Source organism: Sciurus carolinensis, chromosome 17 (assembly GCF_902686445.1).
Source record: "Sciurus carolinensis chromosome 17, mSciCar1.2, whole genome shotgun sequence".
Lineage (NCBI taxonomy): Eukaryota > Metazoa > Chordata > Mammalia > Rodentia > Sciuridae > Sciurus > Sciurus carolinensis.
In genome coordinates, this window is record NC_062229.1 from 21,078,901 (window position 1) to 21,096,859 (window position 17,959).

Genomic DNA, 17,959 nt, shown 5'->3' on the forward strand with positions numbered 1-17,959 from the left:
CTGTCCTGCAGAGAACCTTCCATTCATCCTCTCGGTGCCTCAGCAACCTCACAGCTCACGGTCCTTAGGACAGGCCCTTTCTTGAAAATCAAAAAGAGGTCCTTTGTAAAATTTCACAAAGTCTCTCAAAATTAAAAATGCTTGCACCCTTTCTACCAGCAATATCTCTTGTGGAAATGCATCCTGGAAATAGCCACAGACACGTGTGATAAGAGACGGGAGGGCGAGGCAGCACTGTGAGGGTTCACAAATGGCGGCAGCCGCCTTCGACAGGATTAATGGCTAATCAAAGGACAGCATATTCATCAGTGGAATAGTATACACTGGTGAACAAGATCAACGGCAAGAGTGTATGTACCCGGGTGAAATGGTTTCCAAGGCTTATTTATTAAAAGAGGAAGATATAGAATATTGTTAGCCCATTACGTCCCATTGTCCTATATATAAAACATAGGTAAAAACTTAAATTGAGTAATTCTATATGTATCCTATAACATTTTATAGATTTCTATAGGCGGCCTCTACATAGGATGATGAGATATTGTCATAAGTTAAAGTAGTTGATTAGATTTTTTTTTTTTTTTTTTTGGCAGTGCTGGGGATTGAACCCAGGGCCTCATTCTTGTGAGGCAAGCACTCTACCAACTGAGCTATATCCCCAGCCCAGTTGATTAGATTTTTTAAAAAATTCTTATATATGCACAACCATCTAAGCAATTATTCATCATGATTATGTCTGAATAAGGTCATGGAGGCTTGGGGGTGGGAGGAAGACTGAAGTCTCATTTATACCCTTTCACAATGTTTGGAATAATTTTTGGGCTGCCGGTAGACAGAGTAAGGAAGTCCTGTCCTCAGAAGCAGGATGGACACCCATTGACCAGGAGGCCTGGACACTTCCTTCCTGAGGCATTTGTGTCTGTCAAGTCTCAGAGAGCTACTTCCATGTCCACTCCTGATCTACCTCCCCGGGATCCTGCACACGGGTGGGCGAGGCCCCCAAGGCGCTGCTGGCTGGTGGAGGCCCTCGGGCCACGTTCCACCTCCTCATTCAACCACATCCTAGAAATGCTTTCAGATCTGCCCAAACCACGGCAGGAAATCCCACTGCCGAGGTCCCGATTTGGAGTCTAGAAAGCGAAGCCCTGTTAGTCAGCCTCTCTCCTGCTACAGGTGTGGCCGGGTGGGAAGAGCTGGCAGGACCACGGCCCCCAGGACCCGTCAGGACAAGAAGGCCCCAGTCTGTACAGAGAGGGCTGGGGAACCTGAGTGTTTCAGGGCCCGGCCCTGCACCAGGGAAGGAGAGCGCCGCGTCACCGCGGGCTCAGAAGAAGGGCGGAGGGGCCTGGGACCACCCTCGGGTCTCTGAGAGACCCCGGTGTTCACGCTGTGGACCACACTGGCCACATCTCAGCTCCCTGGCTTCTCCTCCTCCAGGAGGGTACGCCAAGGCCCGTGTCGCTTCTCCAATGGGGACACCTCTCCGTCCTCTAAAGAAACACGGAAGCAGGGTCCTCAGGACACCTTTCCCAAGCTGACGGGCCAGACCTGGAGTTGAGAAGTGAGTGAGAGGGGCAGAGTAAAGAAGCCGCAGGAGAGAAGAGATGTGGGCAGAGCAGTGGAGAGAGAGAAGAAGAGGGAGACAGGGAACAGCAGGTCCCATCACGTCCGGTGAAGGACGTGACTCCAGGGACAAATCTGCACATCTAAGGAAGCACTCTGAACTCCTCTCACTCAGTAGTTGATTCTGGAGACAGACCAGAAAAATGGGCAGAGGCGTAGAGGATTTGAACACCATCATCACTGGGTTTGACCTAAAGTACCCACAGACAGTCCAGAATTCAATGATGGGGCTTGGACACTTTTCTCAAAAAGAGACACACATTTACAAAGACTGGCCATAGAGAAAATCCCCCAAATAAAAACCAAAGGATGGAGAGCATATAGGCCACAGATGCTTGTTTAACCTGAATTTAGAAAACATATAAGAATATTCCTGGGGGGGGGGCCGGAAATCACTTGAAATTTTAGAACACTTCTAGGCAAGTCATGGCTCAAAAGGGAATTATTTAATAAGTTAGAGACAATTTGGAACCAAGCAATAACGGAAATATTTCAGAGTGCCAAGTAGATGCAGCCAAAGCAGTGTTCACAGGGAAATTCATAGTCCTATAAAGGCATAGCCATTATATTTAAAATAAGAAAGACTGAAGGTAATTAATTGGTGTCTAACTTGAGAAAACAGAGTTGGAGGGGAAAGGAATAGGAGAATGGAGGGAAGGGAAGGACAGGAGGAAGGAGAAAGAGCAAAAGAAGGAATTTTCTAAGCAAAGTCCCTGAAAGTGGGACAATTGAGCCTGGCTCTTCTCTCTCTGCCTGAACCCCTCTGTTCTCAGACTGGTCTGCACCCCCGATGCATCCGCCTCTGTCTTCTCTGCCCCATTCCCAGGCACTGGGGCAAGGCCGAGAACTGGGAGAGGGCTCTTTGGTGCCCAGCTCCTGGCCTCCAGGGGAGGATGAACCAGTTCGGCAGAGGGCCGAATGTTCATGTCCTCCTCAAAATTCATACGCGGAAACCCCATCCCGCAAGGTGATGGCACTAGGAATGAGGCTTCCACCAGGTGCTAGTTCATGACCCTCCTGACCCTCCTGAATGGGACGGGTGCCCCCGGTAGTCTGGATGCTGTTTGTGCCCCAGCAGTCCATGTGTTGGGAGCTTGGTCCTCAGGGTGCCAGTGTCGGGAAGTGAGATCTAGTGGGAGGTCCTTAGTTCATTAGGGATGGTGACCTTGGAAAGGATTGTGGGAGCCCAGTCTCTCCCCAACTTCCTATTTTAAGATGTGATTTCTTCATCCTACAAACACACTCCTGCTTTGGTAACACTATTCCCCATGAGGTCCTCACCAGAACCAAACCAGTGCCAGCACCCTTGCTCTTGAATCTCCAGAACTGTGAATTCAAGAAACCTCCTTTCTTTATAAAGTTAGCTGACCTTGGGTGTTTTATTACAGTAACAGAAAACGAATTAACACAGCACTCTTATGAAAGGAATCCCAAAGAGCTCTCTCATTCCGTTCACCATGTGAAAATTATTTTACCCTATTTCAACATATCAACAAGACACCATCTATGAAGCAGGTCACGGGTCCTCACCAGACACTGCATCTCTTGAATTTCCCAGTCTCTAGAATGTGAGTAAGCCTATGGTATCCAGTTACAGCAACCCAGAGTAAGCAAAGCCCCAAACACCATCAGGGTCAAGGTTCAAAAACCCTGCTCAAGGCATAGACCATTACCTGGGGGGTTGCCTGGAAGGCGCCACTGCCACCAGGGTCCCCGTGTGGGGCTGGAAGGCAGGAACAACCTCATCAGAGTACAGGCTGCCATCTTGCCGGTGGTTCAGGCTGACTCTGTTGGTCATCACCACTAGTCCCGTTTCCTAGGCAACAGACAACAGCCAAAGCAGTGGTGGGGAAGTAGATACTGATGGCCCCAGGAGCAAAGGGGAGTGAATAGCAGTCCCTGTCACCCTGCGGGTGCTGATCTCGACCTCACTGCTGGGTGCCTCGGGGCAGGGGTCATCTTCTGCTCTGGACTTGGTGGATCAGGCAGAGGAGGTCATGATACCCAGGGACCATCCAGCCCAGAGCACAGAGCACAACGGCACATTTAGGTTGTGGCCCAAACCAGCTGGCCCATGCATAAAGGGCCACACCTTGTAGGATTCCATTGATGGGAAACAACAGGACCAGGTGAATCCAGAGACAGGAAGCCGTGCCTGGCTGCCAGGGCTGGGGGTGCTGCTGTAGGGCAGGGTCTCCTTTTGGGGTAATGGAAATGTTCTGGGTCTAGACAGAGCTGGTGGGTGCATGACCATGAATGAACTAAAAGTCATTGAATGGTTTTATGTTATTTCACCACAATTACAAAAAGTATCAGTTTGCCCAGTGTGTGATCCAGGCTGAGGGCCAGGGACTGTACTCCAGTGGTTACTCTCCTTATTATCTTCGTCGCTGTGATAGTTATTGGAAGCAACTTGATGGATGAGAAGATTCATTTTATTTTATTTTTTCCCATGTGGGGTCCAACTCAGGGTTATATGCATGCCAGGCAAGGGCTCCCCCTCTGAGTGACACCTCAGGTCTGAATGTCTCTCTGTCTGTCTGTCTCTCTCCCTCTGGAATTGGACCCAGGAGCACCCACTGAGCAGCTGGGACTACAGGCCTGTGGCACTGTGCGCGGCTGCCCATCCCAATCTTAATGCCAGTGAAATTCTGACTTCACCGTTGGCTCCAGACCACTAACCCTCCCTGGATCAGTGTGACCCCAAATGGCACCCAGGCAGATTGAACCTCCTGCCGCCTGAGAACTCAGCCACTTCCCTTCCTGAGGATTGCCAGGTACTCTCCAAATCAACCTGCGTCGGGGCAGAGCTAGGAGCCACGGCGGCCGCGCCCTGGGGAGGGTTTCCCTCCAGCCAAGCACCCTCCGCACGGCTGGTCCATCAGTCAAGTTCCAATCTGAACCTGACCACGTAAAAGTACAGTCGTGCACCACATCAGAACAGTCTGGCCCACAGTGGGCCAAACACCCTCAGACCGGGACTTGTAACCATTCAACGTCCTGCCGTGCGTAACCTGTGCGCGAGGTCCGGGCAAGCAAAGCTGCCGTGCCCCCGCCGCGTAAGAGCGCAGCACGCACAGCTTCCTGCAGCGCACGCCGCTGGGTACCAGGCTGAGCCGAGGCGCTGCGGGATCGTGTGCTGACCGCGCTGGACTGTTACTTTAGCTCGGGCTCGGTCTACTTGTAAACACGGTGGCAGTCCACAGAATGCCCCGCCAGGGGACCGCAGCCTCGCCCGCCTCTTACTGGCCGTGTCTCTCGGTGGCATCATTTGCCCGGGTGCTGGGTTTAACCTCAGGTTGTTCTGGTCACCGTGGCCCCAGGCGCGACAGCGGTGCCGGACACACCCAGAGCCCGGCTGCACCCTACCCTCGGGGTGTGAGCCCCCAGACCATGAGGGAGTCACCTAAAGACACGGCCTGGGAACTTATCCCTGTCGCTAAGCAACGCGTGTCTGGGCAGCTCTGCCCCTCAGGGCTGTGCCCCCGAGGGAGAGTCCCGCAATAGGTAGGTCTGGAGCGTGGGCTCCTCCCCATCTCTGGACCCCCAGACCCTCTCTCTGTCCCCACACGGGTGGGGCTCAGACTGTGTGGAAGGACGAGGCCACCTCTCCTTACGGTGAAGGCAAATCCGGAGTCCTTGGTGACACCCCAGGGCCACGGGAAGGCAGAGGAGCGCCGGCGACGTCGAGCCGTCAGCCCCGCCCACCAGAAGGACCCGTCCTCCCGGGACACACCGAAGGCATCGGAAACGTCGTAGTCTTCCAGTTCCCGGAAAACCTGCGGGCGAGAGCGGGCAGGCCTGCATCTGCCGATGTTTCCATTTCCAGCCAGGTAGGTTGTCGTGGGTGGCGCAGCCTCCTGTCACGGGGACGCGGTCACTGACCTCCCATGCGCTCACGTCTTGACAAACCCACTACAGGTTGAAAATCCCACAGGTCCAAAATGCATCTATCACTGAACCTGCAAGCAGCCGGCTCAGCCCAGGGCGTACCGGCCCGGGACCCCGGGGCTGGCTGGGAGCCGCGCTCCTTGCAGTGAGAGAGGACCTGACCCCGGTCACCGGCCAGGGAAAGAGCCAGATTCACAGCTTCAAGTACGATTTCTAGTGGGCACGTATTGCTTCCCACAACCCCCAAACTGACAAACCGTAAGCGCAGGCGGGGGTGGTGGGGCAGTGGTAGAGACCCTGCCTGGCACGTGGGAGGCCCTGGGTTCCAACCTCAGCACCACGTAAAAGTAACAAATTAAAATAAATAAATAAATAAATATGGGCATTCTGTCCATTTGCAACTACAAAAAAATTTTTAGTTGTAGATGGACACAATACCTTTATTATATTTACTTATTTTGATGTGGTGTTGAGGATGGAACCCAGGGCCTCACATGTGCCAGGCAAGCACTCTGCCACTGAGCCATAGCCACAACCCCTACAAAATAAAATTTTTAAAATAAATTAAAGGTATTGTGTCCATCTACAAAACACACACACACACACACACACACACACGCACACAGATTTTTTTTCTTTTTCTTTTTCTTTTTTTTAAAGAAAAACCGTAAGTTCAACCATGGTAACTCAGGGACCATCTGTGTATCACGTTGTGACAATCGACAGCAGTGGGTGTTGACGGTATTCGTCCATTTTCAATGGACCCTGGGGCGAGTGCGCAGTACCCTCACCCGGGGTCATCACCCCGCAGGTCCGAGGAATCGGACCGGGATCTTGCGCATGCGCGAGCACAGCTACAAGGGTGCTCCCGCTGGGTTCCCTTAGAATCGACCCCGGGAGAAAGCAAATCCAGACAGCACGGCACGCAGTTCTTCATTTCCTGGGAAGGAAGCGGGGAAAGGGCAAGGGAGAGTCCTGCTCACCTGCGCGGGAGTCAGCCGGAACCCGGACCTGAGCAGGTAGACGCTGCGGTCAACGGCGGCAATGCACACGCAGCTGCCCCTCGCGGCCCTGACCCGGAGGTCCACCACCTCCCCGGGACGGGTCTCGTTTGCTGAATACGTCAGGGAAACCTGCACACGAACAGCGGGAAATAAGAGCTTGGCCCAGCCCCAGGCCTCTTCCATCCCACCTGTCCACCCAGTGCCCACCAGGAGAGTCAGGCTAGCCGTCCAGCTGCGACCCTGTCCCCCTACCCAGATCCAACTGGTTCATATGTGATGGGCAGGGGGTCAGGAGGGATGGGGAGAACCAGGAGGCCGATGCTGACTGGGCCCACCTGCAGCTCATTTCAGAGGCTGCGGGAGAGGGGCAGGAGGCTGGGCCTGCAGCTGGGGACATGGGTGCTGGGGACAGGGCTGAGCCAGAGGAGGGCAGGGCAGCTGGCCCTTTCCCCACAGGCATGAGACAGTCTCCATCTGGAAGCACATCAGCAACACGCCTCCATCACAGGCCTGCCGAACGTCGGGGTCTGGGCTCACAGGTCCACGGGCGCCTCGTCCTTGTGCAGACGACACAGAGTGCACTCACACACCTAGATGGCACCGCCTGCTACACACCGAGGTACATGGCGCACAGATGTGGCCCAGCCTGTCGCTCCTCGGGCCATGACAAACAGAGCAACACGACTTAGATCAAGCACTGCAGAAAATGACGCCGCAGGGACGCGGCACACACCAGGCGGATGAGGCGGCTGCCCATGTCACAGGGCTTGCTGCTTTACAACCAATTATTTGTATAAGTGGAAGACGTACAGTCTGAAATAATAACAAAAACTACAGGATAAGCTGGGCGCCGTGGCACACGCCTGTGACCCCAGCAACTCAGGAGGCTGAGGCAGGAGGACCAGGAGTTCAAAGCCAGCCTCCGCAACTTAGCGAGACCCTAAGCAACTCAGTGAGGCCCTGTTGCTAAATGAAATACAGAACAGGGCTGGGGATGTGGCTCAGTGGTTAAGCGCCCCTCGGTTCAATCCCCGGTACCAAAAAACAAACAAACAACTATACACAGTAAATGCATCAGCCAGTAACCGCCACTGTTGCATCGCCTAGTACACAACTGTCTGTGCCGTGCTTTGAAATGCCAGCAGCCCGGTGGATCTGCTTCCACCAGCATCACTACAAACACAGAGTGCCGAGTCGATACATCAGGCAGATATGGATAGTACCATGTCGACAGGAATGTTTCAGTTCCAGTAAAATCTTACGGGACCACCATGGTACCTATGGTGTCTCTGATCAAAACATCCATCCTGTGGCGCCTGACTAGTCCTAAAGGCAGAACACCCCTAAGAGCTGTGCCTGTGTCACTGCGGGGAGCGGGTCCCCGTGTCACCCGAGCCACCGCCCTGAGAAGCCCCAGTGGCACGTGTGCATGTCCCCGCCTGGCACTGGTACTCTACCTGGTTTTCAAAGAAAGTCTCGACTGCAAACTGGAGGCTGTCGGCGACCCCTTCTCCATTCTCCCTCACGTAGAAAACCAGCAGGCGGCCGAGCGGGACCATGCTGGGGGTCACGGCCAGGCGGAGGGAGGTCATGCACACGTTGACCTCGGCGGCCGGGGCTGGCGGGGGCTCTGAGATGGGGCAAGAGTCCGGTGGGCCGTGAGTCAGCCTCTCAGGGACGCTGGCCCTCGGCCTTTGCTTCAGCGCCCACGCCGGCTCCCGTTCCTACGCATGGAGACGTCTGGCATGTGGCTCTGCAAGGTCTTTCCCAGGCTTCGCCCCGGTCCCCGCTGACCATGCCCACTAGCCAGCTCCAGGGTGACCGGGGCTCGTCACTGGCTCTCTCCTCTCTGCAGGGAGCCCTCTGGCTCCAGACCAGCCCACCACCTCCTTCATCAGCAGCGAAGTCCTCAGGTCGCCCAGGCAGTGCCCTCCCAGCCCCACAGGACACCCTTCCCGGGGGCCCAGGAGGCCCCTGACCCCTCCCTGAGACCACCCCTGTCCCTCTGGAGCCCGGGGCCCAGCTGCAGACCTGACCGCCATCGTTGGCTGACTTGAACAGAGCCTCCTACTCTCCCCTGGGGCAAAAGACCCTCAAAACACACCCTTTAAAAGGGTCTTAGATGTCTGCTGAGGTGTTCCCCAATGCAGACGCTCAGCTTGCAATGATGTGACATCTCCCCTGAACCCCAGAGAGGGATCCAGGCCCCAGTGTCCATTGTGCTGAGACTGAGAAACTCTGCCTTAGCACGAGAGACCCTGTGTCTGTCTCTACCAATCAGTCGCCCATCCAGCATCCCGTCAATCTACCTGGCATGTGCTATCCTGTCAGTCTCCCCACTTAGCCACCTATCCACTGTCCATCCACCCATCCACCCCCATCCGTCGTTCCATCCATCATCCATGTTCTACTCATCCATTCTCTCTCTCTCTCTCTCTCTCTCTCTCTCTCTCTCTCTCTCTCTCGGGCCCTTGACGTTGTCACACTAGGGTGGGAACTGGTACTTCTGGTATCTAGTGGGGGTCAGGGTGCTGCTGAGCTTCCTGTGACAGCCCACCCCAGAGAGTGACCCGGCCCCACATGTCCACAGTGGGCAGATTCGGGACCCTGCTTGGGGCAGAAGAGGAAAGGGCATGGGAAGCCCCCAGGGAGTGGAGCCCGCGGGTGGGGAGGACCCAGGAGCCGGGTCAGCCTGGGCAAGGAGACGTCATGCACAGTGTGGCAGGAGGTGCCGGTGGTGCAGGACCCCGCGTGGCTGGCCTGCCTGGCCCTGTGGACACGCAGTGCCAACGGGTCCCTGGGGTCCAGTGGACCTCCTGGCCCTCCTGGAGAGACGCGCCCTCCACCCGGAGCAGACGGCCACCTCGGCTGGGTCTTGCCTCCTCCTTCCTTGCTAGGGCACCTGTCTCTGTCTCAGTGACTGAGAAGGGAGAGAGGAGGAACCTTCCCAACTCACCTGTCTCCGGAAGGTGCGTTAAGCGAATCGGCTTCTCTGGAGCCCGGGCCGCCCGCCTGCTCCGCTGCTGGGTGACGTGGGCGGGCTGCTGGCCCGAGAGCACAATGTTGCCCCGGGCGGCCACCTCGTAGTACAGGGTGAAGTTGCAGGGACACGTGGACCACACTGAAAAGCAGGCTTCCTCCCCGACCTGGGGGACACAGCTGGGTCAGAGGCTGCGCCCAGCCCCGTCACAGCCCCACTCCAGGGACGGGGAGGAGAGCCGGCCCCGCATCAGACCACCCAGCGCGGGTGCTGGCGCCCAGTCTGCTGACGGAGGCGGTAACAGCGCAGAGCCCAAGGTGGTGTGTTGGGGAGTCAAGAACGCAGCCTGGCTCGCAGGGGACGCGGCCTCTGCTGCTCCTGCCGTTCTAAGCCCCTGGAGTGTCCTGCCTGGCAGGAGGGTCAGTGTGTGCCTGGGGTCTTCAGTCACCCCCTGTGTAACAATGTGACTTGGGGAGGGTCCTAGGTTGAGTTTGACCTCTGGGGACGGGGGCCTGGGTCAGCCTTGAGGATGGACAGTCAGGTGGACACTGAGCCCTAATGAAGACTGGACCCTGAGGCTCAGGGGCACTTCCGGGTGGGCAGTAGACTGTGCTGCCCCCCAGGTCCCAGGACCTCCCTGAGTAGTAGAGCATGACCAGAGTCCAACGCGGAGGCCAGAGGCTGCCTGGGAAGCCACCCAGATGTCCCCTGCCGCATCCCATGTTTTGCAGTCTGGACTGTCCCCAGATGGCTAGGTCACCCTAGGAAGTCAGAGGAGGAAACCTGGGCAGGGCACAGTCTCATTCTTGCTGTGGCCCTTGCGCAGGTCCTTTCACCTCTCCAAGACTTAGTTTCTCCATCCATAAAATAAGGCTCTTGAAAGAAAACACCCGGGTGAAGCTGCACGGCCTTGGATTTGCAGTGGGTTGTGTCAGACGCGGCACCAAAACCACAAACCACAAAAGAAAAGAGGAAAATCGGATTTCACTGAAACAAAAACTTCCGTCGTGTCAATGAAAACATCAAGAAAGTGAAACGTGAACCCAGAGAAAGGGGAAATATTTGCAAATCAAAGACAAACATCCAGGGGAGGCGGGCGAAGGGTTTGCAGGAACCTGGGACTGGATGGGCAGAGTTCTGCACACCTAAGATGACCCCAAATAGAGGTTTTAAAAAAGAAGTGTGATGGAAGGAATCCCAACGTCCCAGACACGTCAAAGTTCTTAAGTCCGTAAGACTCAGATCAACGACAGCAACAGTAAAAACAAGGATGGGGAATTTTTTTTTTTTTGACAGAAAAATGTCGCCTAATAAATGTAAAAGAAGGATGGAACTCACAATTCACCCTCAGGCAGCTCAGCGTGAACCAGAATCATCCATGATGCTGGGGAGAGGTAACCGGGGACCCTTGGAGTGTGGCCACAGTATTATCAGAGTTGGCAGGAACCAGACCGAAACCAAGATAAGATCGGCTCCAACAGGGTGGGTCGCCCCAGTCTGCGTCCTGATGAGACGTCGTAACAGGGCCACGTCTATGGAGCCACCGTCCCCCATATGCTCTGACCCGCACTGAAGTCAGAATGTGGGGTCACCTACGAAACACACGGGACCCGACGCTTCACGAAGCCACAGTGGAGAATCATCCAGGGAACTGCTGAAGGCAGGAATCAAGAGCCAAAGGCAACGCGCGGCTGATCCCGAAGCACCCAGACACGCACACACACAGGCGCACACACACACACACAGCTGTGCACACACGTGTGAGCCCATGGTGCCGTCACACCTAACATCGAGTCCGTGTTGAGAACACCCTTTGAAAATCTGAATCCACCTGCGAATTCGACCATCTGATCAAGTTCACATCGTTTCCTTAGGTGTGACCGTGACTTAGAGGTCGGGTGGGAGAATGTCTTTATTTTTAGGAGCTATTATGCTCAAGTGTTCACAAGTGTCGTGATCGCCGTGACTTGCTTGCAAATGCTGCAGCCCACAAAATGTGGCAGGTGGATGGACGGACAGTCAGACGGATAGATGGGTACAGACGGATAGATGAGAATAGATGGAGAGAAGCAGACTGTTAATAAGCATAAATCTAGGTGACAGGCATATCGACCTTACAGATTTTTGTTTCGATTTCATTTCCAGATTTATAAATGTCCCCCTGGCAGAGTCCCCTTCTGTTTGAGGTCTTGTTAAAAAAGAAGGAAGGAACTCACACCTTCCTGCTCATGGGCAGCTCCGTGGTGACACAGCGGCCCTGAAGGTTGGGGACAGCTGCACTTACAGAGGGAAGCAGGCTGGGGGCGGGCTGAGAGGTGGGCGAGGGAGGCTTCCAACTGTGCCCCGGGCCACAGCCGGGGGCCAGCAGAGCATTAGCACATCTGCCCTCGGTGCCGGGGAGCTAAGCCCTGGCCCCCATGGCAGCACGCGGGGAGCAGGGACATGCTGGGACACGCTGATCTGGATCGGGCAGGGGGCGGTGACACCCTGAGAGCAGAATCCCAAGGCCAAGCCACGTCCTCGCTACCCCCGAGAAGGAGGCACCAGCGGCGACCCCACCCCACTTTGCTGTTCAACAGCATTACAGGAAGAACAGCGTGTCCCACCAAGTGGGCACAATCCCATCCGAGTCTCTCTACCATCCCCGCGAAGGCCATCAACCCCTGGGTGCCCGACTGCTGGGAGCTGCGCCCCGTGGGTCTTCCACCCGCAGAAGAGGAGCGGGAGGGTCTGTGGACGCCTGGCTGGGCGGCCGCGGAGGCAACTGGTTTCCATCAGGAGCGGCACCTCTGCCAAGGCCAGGGCTGCGGTCCCGCTGGAGGCCCCGCCAGGAACGCAGCCCGGCAACGCCGGGCAGCCTGGGGCTCCCGAGGCCACCGGGGTAACAGAGGGTGACGCCTAAATGTACGCAGGAACGTTGGCGTGAACGTTGGCATCTGCCTGAGGACACGCTCAGGCACGAGTATACACACGTGCGCACATACAAAGACACACATCTACACCAATACGTCCATCCACCCACTAGGGACACGGTCTGCGTACAGACACAGACGCGCGCACACACACACACACACACATACACACATGCACGCATACAAATACATGCTTTCTCACTCTTCCATGGAAGGATTTATATCCTTATACACAGATTCGTCCCTCAGCATCCTTGGGGACCCCCATGACCAAGTGTGCAGATGTTCAAATGTCTGGTATAAAATGGCATTTGATCTGCCCGGAATCTACTCACACGCCCTGTGGACTTTAGTCATCTCCAAAGTACTCAGAACCTAATCAACGTAAGTACCACGTACACAGTTGCTGAGCTGTATGCTGAGCTTAGGGAAAATGACAAGAAAAAAGTCTGTAGGTGGTTAGTGTGGGTGCATTTTCCCCCCAAATATTTAAAAAATATATATTTGCTTGTAGATGGATGATGGATACAAAGCCTTTATGTTCATTCATTTACATGTGGTGCTGAGGATGGAACCCAGTGCCTCACACGTGCTAGGCAAGTGCTCTACCCAGCCACAACCCCAGCCCCCCCCCCCCAAATACTTTGGTCTGCGGTTTGCTGGATCTGTAAAGCCCTGGATGCAGAATTCATGGATACAGAGGGCTGGCCGTGTATCTATCCCACCTTCCACGGAGGTGAATGGGAAGCGTACGTGTCCTTCAGTAGGCAGGGGGAGCTATGTGTACACGCAGAAATGAGCACAGACGTGCACACGTATGTACAGACACAAATACAGTGTACACGTATGCACATGCAGGTACACATGCACACGTGCACACCCACACACACGCACACATGTCCCTCGACATGACAATCGACTGCACAGCATCCATACAAGGGGGCGCGATTCAATGACAGGAAGAAATGAGCTCCGAAGCCACCAAAGACACAGAGAAGCCACCAATGCACCTTGCTAAGTGGCAGAAGCCGATCTGAGGAGGCCAATGCTGCGAATGCAACTCTATGACATTCTGGGGAAAAGGCAGGACAAACAAGGGGTTGGCCCATCAGGCGGGGATAGACTGCTGGAGGCCTGGGGACTCCAGGGGGTGACTGCCGTGGTGAAGACAGGGCGTCGGGCATTTGCCAGGATCCATCAGAGTGACCCTCAGGTAAGCTGCGGAAGTTAGTTAGTAACGACGTACCAATACCCGTTCATCACTGTAACTGCATCCCGTTCAGGCAGGAGGTCAATAATAGGGACCCTGAGGTCGCTTGGAGGGAACTCTTGATACTATTTGTTCAGTATCTTTTAACCCTGAAAATCCTCTTTAAAAAGTAAGTCCACTGGGCTGGGGTGGCGGCTCAGTGGGAGAGCGCTCGCCTCGCCCGGGGAGGCCCTGGGGTGGAACCCCAGCACCCCATAAAAAACTAAATAAACAGAACAAAGGCATTGTGTCCATCCACAACTAAAAATATTTTTTGAAAAAGTTTTTAAAAAATTAAGCCTATTAATTTAATGATGTTTATTAAGACTACACGCCCCTCGCTCAGGACTGCGTAACAACAGACCCAGTGAGACTCAACGCTAAACTCGGCTCATCTGTGCGCCTGGTTGTCTGGAAGTCTCTGGACAGGGAAAGTCCCAGAGCCTTTGCACGAGAGGACGCCAGCAGGAGAGTCACAAGGGGTGCCCACGGCAGTATCCCTGGGTCACCACCGAGGGCCAGGATAAAAGACGGTGCATTCATTCCGTGGAATCTGCCCTTGCGAGGGGCAGAGAGCCCCTGCCCCGCTGGCCTCAGTGTCCAGTCCCCGGGGGGGCTCACGTGTGCTGGACCAGGAAGGGGGCTCCTGGAGACCTTACCTTCAGGGGACGCGAGGGCAGCTGTAACTGCAGGTGGCACTGGCTTGGGGAGTACCAGCTGCCGAGGGCGAGGTAACTGGGCAGGTACTGGGCCCCCGCCGGCTTCCCGTTCAGCGCCGTCACCTTGGTCTGAAGAACAGGGGACACTTGGTCAAGGTCAGGGCACCCCACCTCTGAAGGGGGTCTTGGGAGGGCATCTTCCTGCCCTGCCCAGGAAGGAGCAGGACTCTCATGCTCCCGCTTCCCTTTGGGGTCCAGCGTGGCCAGCCCATTCTCCCCCGGCTCCCAGGAGCAAAGGTCCAAGGCCGGCCAAAGGTATCAGCTTGGGCAGGGGCTCAGAGCCCCTCTGGCTTCCAAAAGACAGCCCTGCCGCGAGCGGCCTGCAAAAGCCCCTCTCTCCACTCTTGAGCTTGCTAATCGCCCTCGTGGTTTCTTGGAGGGGAAAATCCCCTTGGAGAATCAACACAGGGGAGCAGCCATGTTGGATGGCGCCCCAGGCTAGGACCCCGTTCCAGGTGGAGTCTGTGGCCCTGCGCCTGCAAGCCACAGGCCGGGGCGACCGTGTGACATTTGCTCCTTAGGGATCTGAGCCGGCCTCTGCCACCTACTGCTGAAAGGGTGGAGTTGGCAGGCAGGGAAGCCTCAGGCGCCCCGAGACTCCATGTGATGCAGAGCCAACCAGACTGGCCCCGGCTTCCTGGGGGACAAAGCCCTGGAATTCCCCAGATGACGGGGCATCTCTGCTGCTCATGGTGGGTCCTGACAGCCCACCATACCCCAGAGCTCCTGCAGGTCTGGCCACGGCCAGGGGTCCACCTGGAGAGACTGAGCCAGGCCCTCCCCCTGCCCCTCCCACACTGCCCTGGGGTGGCAGTTCTCTGTCCCCCTCGCTTGTGGACCTCAACCAGGGGAGCACTAAACCACGGCTGGACGACCAGGGTCGGGGGCTCACCCACCTCCAGCCACACGTGCTGAGCCCACACGGGGATGGAGGGAATTGCAAAGCGCACCAGCCCACCCTCGGACACGAGCTCGCTGGTGTAGATGTTGTCCTTCGGCATCAGCTCTGCCTTGACCTGGACTGTCACCCCCTCCGCTGGGCTGCCGTCCGGGTAGGACAGCTCCACCTGGAAGGGGTCATCAAACAGGTCAGGGCGGTGGCACTGGCCACGGGGACCCATGCCGTCTCCACGGTGACGCTGGCTGCTTTGCAGAAACCGACCACCTGGTCCTGAAAGTCACAGGGAATCACGAGGTTCCTGAAGAGCCACAGCTGAGCCGGGTGGAGGGGTCAGATCATTGGGGGTGATCTCTAGGAGGGATCAAAGCCCTTCTCCTGGGACCCAGAGTTAGTTCTCCAAAGAGGAGAGCAAGCTCAACTGGCACAGGACACACGCCTCTGATCCCAGCGATTTGGGAGGCTGAGGCAGGAGGATCGCAAGTTCAAGGTCAGCCTTAGCAACTTAGCAAGACCCTGGCTTTAAGTATAAAATTCTAACGGGCTGGGGATGCAGCTCTGTGGTAAAGCACTTGCCTAGCATGCCAGAGACCCTGGATGCCACCCCTTGGTACCACGGAGTCTTGCTGTGAGATCTCTCCCACGCACGTGCGCTCCCACCATGCTGCTGCCATCCACAGTGATGGCCGGTGGGTTGTTTTCTTTTGCAGGGCTGGAGATTGAGCCCAGGGCCTCACATATTCTAGGCAAGTATTTCTACCACTGAGCCATCTCTCCAGCCCCAACCACAATGATGGGGCATAGCCCAGGAGGCCTTTATTGAATGGATGAGACCAGCTGATCTTGAGCTTTTAGTCTCTACAACTGTGATGTTAAAAAAAAACCAAAAACCTTTTTTCTTTATGTATGCAGCCTCAGGTATTTCATTATAACAACAGAAAACTGACTGATACAATGTGTATTTTCTGGGTGTGGGCAGCAGAGGCAGGCGTGAGGGCATGGCGGGCTTCCCCTGAGTGACACTGGGCTCTGCCGTCGCCCTGCCCCATAGCTGTCGTGGGGACACAGACCCACATTAGCAGTTAGAATAAGTACCACGGTATCTGGCCACCTCAAACTGTCCTGTGCAAATGAATCACGTGGTGGGTGGGAGTACTGCTTCCCCACTGCGATCAATCTGTCTCAGGAACAGAGGGGACCTGTCTTTTGGGGACTCTGACATTAGGTCACCAGGGGACAAAATAAATCTAAATAAGAAAAGGCACTGCTTTAGAGGGACTAAAGATAATGAACAGGAGCTGCGGCTGGGGCTCAGGGGCAGAGCGCTCGCCGAGCACGTGCGAGGCACTGGGCTGGATCCTCAGCACCACAAGAAAATAAATGAATAAAATAAAGGCACGCTGTCCACCCACAACTACAAAGAAAAATGTTTTAAATAAACAAACATTCAACAGGCAGGTTAGTGGCATAGGTTCAAGAATGACCGTCCCCACACTGCCTAAGTTCGGGGTCAATGATAGAGCACATACATGCAGTGGTCCTGCAGGTGAGACCACAGGAAACTGGACACTCCCGTGCTGGTGGCCTGGTAGCCCTGGAACCCTGTGGCGTAACGCCGGCGTCGACAAACCTACTGAGCTGCCAGTCCTGGAAACGGAGAGCGTATCTCCAGGCGTGGCGAAGCACGCGGGTCCCAGCCCTCGGGATGCTGAGGCGGGAGGGCTGTGAGCCCGTTCAAGGTCAGCCTGGCAACTTAACAGGACCCTGGCTCAAAACAAAAGGAAAGCCCAGCACACACAACACGGCATCGCACTCGGCGAGGATGCTGAGTGAGGGCGGCTCTGGTCTGTGGACCCACTACGCTGCGTCTCCATTGCTGCTCAGAGCGCAGGCTTTCCACCTACAAATAAAAGGCCACTATACAAGCAGCCTTGGGCAGGTCCCTCAGGAGGGTTCCGGGAACACTGCTGGCACAAGTAGGACAGCTCCATGTGTTCCTGACCCCAAAGGCCCCCCAGTGGCAGGAGACGGGGTGGAAGATGGTGTCTTGGTTTTATTATTCTATTCATTTATTTATTTTGCGTGCTGGAGATTGAACCCACAGGTGCTCTACCGCTGAGCGACACCCACAGATCTTTTTAGTTTTTAAATTTTGAGACAGGCTCTAAGTTGCTGAGGCCGACCTCAACTTTGCAATCCTCCCGCCTCAGCCTCCCGTGTTGCTGGGGTTACGGGTGTAAGCCACTGCACCCAACGCGTCTTAGCTTTGAACAAAAATGTTTAAAAAGTCAACACCAAATGAAGGAAATGCAAAGCATCCCGGTGTCAAAAGGCAAAGGATGCCAGTGTAACCAGAGCGCCTGTTTTTAGCTCGGTCTCCATTGTCGGGTGGGGGGAGCAGGAGTGGGAGGAGACCCGGGCATGTTCCCCAAAGGTACCTTCCCCACGTAGGCCAGGCCTGGCTTGAACTGTTTCCTTGTGTCCCTGGAGTACCGGACGTCCACCAGCTGCCTCTGGACAGGGGTGGAGTCGTCAAAGGCCACCTCCTGGCTCCCGTCCGTGCTGGTCACTGTGGCCCAGATGCTGACCCTGCCCCGGAAGTGCTCAGGAACACCTGCTGGGATCATGTCCCTCACGCAGATGTCAAAGTCCTGGGAGCCGAGGATCTAGAAGGAGGAGAGGC

The 17,959-nt window shown here is 55.6% G+C and overlaps 1 protein-coding gene across 1 annotated transcript in view; it reads right to left on the reverse strand.

Moving 5' to 3' along the window:
- Window positions 1-17,959, reverse strand: part of Cpamd8 (C3 and PZP like alpha-2-macroglobulin domain containing 8) — a 76,722-nt gene that overhangs the window by 35,723 nt on the left and 23,040 nt on the right. Inside the window, exons 11-18 of the mRNA XM_047531901.1 lie at window positions 17,715-17,942; window positions 15,275-15,445; window positions 14,319-14,447; window positions 9,475-9,664; window positions 7,976-8,148; window positions 6,498-6,647; window positions 5,241-5,402; window positions 3,297-3,439 (exon numbers count right to left, since the gene is read on the reverse strand). Of these exons, the coding sequence (XP_047387857.1) occupies window positions 3,297-3,439; window positions 5,241-5,402; window positions 6,498-6,647; window positions 7,976-8,148; window positions 9,475-9,664; window positions 14,319-14,447; window positions 15,275-15,445; window positions 17,715-17,942 (1,346 nt within the window). The remainder of the gene's footprint in view (window positions 1-3,296; window positions 3,440-5,240; window positions 5,403-6,497; window positions 6,648-7,975; window positions 8,149-9,474; window positions 9,665-14,318; window positions 14,448-15,274; window positions 15,446-17,714; window positions 17,943-17,959) is intronic.